Source organism: Tinamus guttatus, unplaced genomic scaffold, assembly GCF_059628265.1.
Source record: "Tinamus guttatus ecotype Peru unplaced genomic scaffold, ASM5962826v1 Tinamus_guttatus_pri_ptg000850l, whole genome shotgun sequence".
NCBI classification, from domain to species: Eukaryota; Metazoa; Chordata; class Aves; order Tinamiformes; family Tinamidae; genus Tinamus; species Tinamus guttatus.
This window is the reverse complement of record NW_028289384.1, coordinates 1-4,354: the sequence shown is the minus strand read 5'-3', so window position 1 is coordinate 4,354 and position 4,354 is coordinate 1. Positions and strand designations below refer to the sequence as shown.

General features: G+C 52.9%; 1 protein-coding gene across 1 annotated transcript; it reads right to left on the bottom strand.

Moving 5' to 3' along the window:
- Positions 1-2,680: 2,680 nt before the first annotated feature.
- On the bottom strand, positions 2,681-3,640 carry LOC148591362 (olfactory receptor 14A16-like). Its single transcript, XM_088537698.1, has one exon. It carries the CDS (start codon positions 3,638-3,640, stop codon positions 2,681-2,683), a length of 960 nt encoding a protein of 319 aa, XP_088393824.1.
- Positions 3,641-4,354: the final 714 nt, after the last annotated feature.

Below are 4,354 nucleotides of genomic sequence, written 5' to 3'. Positions count from 1 at the left end.
CTGATGTTTGGGAAGGATGTGCATCTCTTGGTCTTGTTCCAAGAGAACTTGCAGATCCTTGCATGTGCCTTAGACCATCCCTGGCACCTCAGGCATCACAACGTGTCATTATCCAAGCAACCGACTCCTATCTTCTATCTCTACTGATTAGGGACAAGGGTTTCATAAGGGACGTCCATGCAGATATCTCTTTCACACTCAACTACACTTAGACAAAAGTAATCCCATGTCCTGTGGGTCTCTGGTGTGCATAGGAGGGACATGAATGCCTCTGCAGACTGAAAGCTTCTGGAATGTCATGACTCCTGTCTGTACCCCATCGTGGTCAGTCCTGCTCTGCAGGACTTGATTTGGCCTCAGAAGAGAGTGTGTGCAGACAGAAGAGGAGCCATGGCAGAGTGTGTCGGCTGACGCCAGGGTAGAACCTAGGTCAGATGGACTGAGACGATAAGCTCAAGCCGCTCCTTTCAACCTTCAGGCAGGAGGTGACACACCTAGGGGTGCTCCTGAGGGTGACACAGAGAGGGAACACTGGGAGCTGCAGAGCTTGGCACCTACCATCTGCTTTGGGTCTGGGAGACCTGGCAGGTGGTGCCGCTGACTGTGGCCCCTGAGAGACCCCCCAGCCCCACTAGCAGCACTGAGTCCCCTTCCACAATGACAGGAGCTTCTGGAGTGTCCTGGCTCCCATCTAGACACCATTTCTGCCCTGGCCCAGCTCTGCTGCCCTGCACGTGGCCCCTGTGCAGGCACCGTCCAGCACCCGGTGTGAGCAGAGGCAAGGAAACACCTGCTCAGCAGGGTTCCCATGAGAGCCCTCAGTGCCCCTTCTCCTAGCACTGCCTGCCCAGCAGCCTCCCACCAGCCCCCAGCCCCTGTGCACTCCTACTCCTGTCCCCCTGGACTCAGTAGAAGGCCGTGCTGAGAGCTCTGCTGGGCTCTGGGCCCACAGAGAGTCCAGGCAGGGCGGCCATTCCCCCCACACAGGTGCTGGGCCCAGCAGGCACATGGAGCTGTGCACATCCAAACAGGAGCCCTCCCGGGACCGTGGGGAATGGGCAGTGCTGGGAATGGCTGCTGCGAGGGGCTGCGGCAGGGGCTGGGAGGAGTTTCTGAGGCCGGTTTCACCTCTCTCTTCCTTCCAAAACAATAGAAAAGTAGTCTGGGCTCAGTCTTTCTTCTGACAGACCCTACTTGAAGGTCCCCATGGCAGAAGGATGGTCTACTGGCCCAGTAGACAGCCCCAGCATCATCTCCGAATGGTCCCTGCCACCCTGCAGAGGAGCCAGGGGAGGGCTCGTCCTCTCAGGGCTCACAGCTGCACACACAGTTCTCCGTCTCGGCATGGACCTTCTTGGAATGTGACCTCTGGAGCAATGGGCAGCAGGCAGAGTGCGGGAGATTGTCTCAAGGACGTGTGCTGGGGGCAGGTCCTCAGAGACAGCAGCAAAGTGATGTAGCTCCTGGGTTCTGCTTCCTTCAGTGCAGGTCTCTGAAAGGGGTCTCAGCCTTATATTTGGTGCCATCCTTCAGGAGGGTTGATGCCCCTATGAGCTAGGAAGATGGACAGCATTGATCCTTCTTCATCTGCTTCCCAAGCCATGGGATGGGCCAGTGCAGCAGGGTTGTCTGGCTCTGCACCAGGCGCTCGCTGTAGTGCACCCACACCCTGAGTATTGTCTTGGAGGTTGCTGTAGTGCACCAGTATTGTCTTGGAGTCCATGTCAGCATTCTTCTCTCCAAGACCCTTTCATGTTCAGTTCCCCTTCCTTGTCATTGCAGACAATCCCTTCTCTGATTCTGTTGCCTGTTCCCACCATTCCCTTCCCTGTTCTTCCCACAAGATCCTGAGCTCACGGTGCTGCTTCCCGGAGCAAAGGGGCAGTTGAGCACACAGGGATCAGGAGGTGTCTCCATGGTTGCTGTTCTGCTCCGGGAGGGAAGCAGACTCAACCAAAGGGGGTTTGTGACCTCGATTCCCCCCAGGAGTCTGAGGATGTGTCAGGTGCTGGGAGGAACTACGGACATTTCTGAGGGTACTAGCTGTGTCCAGGTGCACCTCTAGATCCTGAGGTTTGCCTTGCCCCCAAAAAACTGGGTTTAGTGTGTTACCTTTAGGTGCCTCCACCTTGGAGGACCTCTCCCCTTGTGAGGCTCCACTCACTGCTCTCCTGGCATCTCCAGCTTCCCTTCCAGAAACACAGGAATCTGACACTGTGCTTTAACATGTGGTGCAACTCTGGCCATGTAAATGCAGCACGATTCAACCTCTACACTATTCCTGGACACTGATAAGTGCTTCCCAAATCCACCCCTTGATCTCTGTAGAGATCATTACAAGATGATGAGTTTTTGATGCTGAACCCATGGAGCAAGCTGCTCAGCAGGCCCTTCTGGTGTGCAGTTTCTTGGGCGTGTTATTGACACCAGCTTTGAAGAAAATCCAGCCTTCAGGCAGTGCACTGGACAGAACCTTTTCTATTATATAGGAGTAACTGAGGGAGTCTGTCCTGATACAGCATTCGACACAATTTAATGGACTAGGTGAGCAGTCTCAGACTAAATATCACGAATCCAAGAACTTGTGTAGCAACATGATAACAATTATTACTATTAATGAAAGACACAATAAAAATAACACGACGAAACAGTACTCAATCTGGTTGGGATAGAGAAAGAGTCATTTGTGGAGAGATGTGGCAATTTTACCACTGCTGAAAAATGTCCATGAAATCACTTTCCTTAAGGCATCCTTGAGCTCCTTGTTCCTCATGCTGTAGATGAGGGGATTCAGGACTGGAGGCACCATCGAGTACAGAACAGCCAGCACCAGGTCTAGAGTTGGAGAGGAGATGGAGGGGGGCTTCAGGTAGGCAAAAAATGCAGTGCTAACAAACAAGGAGACCACGGCCAGGTGTGGGAGGCACATGGAAAAGGCTTTGTGCCTGCCCTGCTCAGAGGGGATCCTCAGCACAGCTCTGAAGATCTGCACGTAGGACACCAGAATGAAAGTGAAACACCCGAAGCCTAAACAAACACTAACCACCAGAAGCCCAGCCTCTCTGAGGTAGGAGTGTGAGCAGGAGAGCTTGAGGATCTGGGGGATCTCACAGAAGAACTGCTCCACCACATTGCTTTTGCAGCAGGGTAGGGAAAATGTGTTCCCAGTTTGCAGGAGAGCATTGAGAAAGCCACTGCCCCAGGCAGCTGCTGCCATTCTGACACAAGCTCTGCTGTCCAGGAGGGTCCCGTAGTGCAGGGGTCTGCAGATGGCAACGTAGCGGTCGTAGGCCATGACTGTGAGGAGACAATACTCCGCTGACATGAAAATAGTAAAACTTAAGACCTGGCCAACACATCCCCAGTAGGAAATGGCTACAGTGTCCATCAGGGAATTGTGCATGGATTTGGGGAGAGTGGTGGAGATGGATCCAAGGTCGAGGAGGGAGAGGTTGAGGAGGAAGAAGTACATGGGGGTGTGGAGATGGTGGTCGCAGGCTACGGCTGTGATGATGAGGCCGTTGGCCAGGAGGGCAGCCAGGTAGATGGCCAGGAAGAGCGAGAAGTGCAAGAGCTGCAGCTCCCGCCTGTCTGAGAATGGCAGGAGGAGGAACTCACTGAGGGAGCTGCTGTTGGACATTTCATCCCCATATATATGGGAAACTCACCAAAGGAAAAACAGACAGAGACAAGTTAGGAGACACTCTCAAAAGGAAAATAAACAAATTAATGATGTTTTCTTATCTATTCATCTCATTCCCAGATCTCTGAGGCTCATGCCTCTTCTAGCTAGAAAATGATGTTACTCTAAAAAGAGAGCAGCCCCTGCTGAGAGCAGAGTTTGGTTTCAGAGTGCCCATCTCGGACCTTCTCACCCTTTCTACATGCACCTGAGGGAGGTCTCCACACTCCCCTTCTAGCAAACAACACATACGACCCTTTTCTGTCAGTATTTGCATAGGTTCCCCATGGGTCGCTGAGATACCACATATAAGCCATGAGACAGCAGAGCCTTTCTGGAGGGCAGGTGGCAGCCTACAGGACACCACAGGGTAACAGTTAAATGACTGTGAGGATTTAAGAAGGACTTTCCTTAAGGGACAGTCAACTCATTTCCCTGTACTGCATTTCCTGGAGCTCCACAGGACAGAATGGGGCTGTGGAGACCTCACTCCCTTGGAAATCCCTCTTTTCCACTACTTGTAGCTTTGGTGCCTGAACTGAAGCTGAATACTCCCAACCATAGGAAGCAGAGAGCAAGAACAGGAGCAGCACGGACAGGAGAAGGATTAAGGAGCAACACCATGACCCTGTTGCCAAGGGAGGCAAGGAGAGGGACAGAGCGGCATTCTGG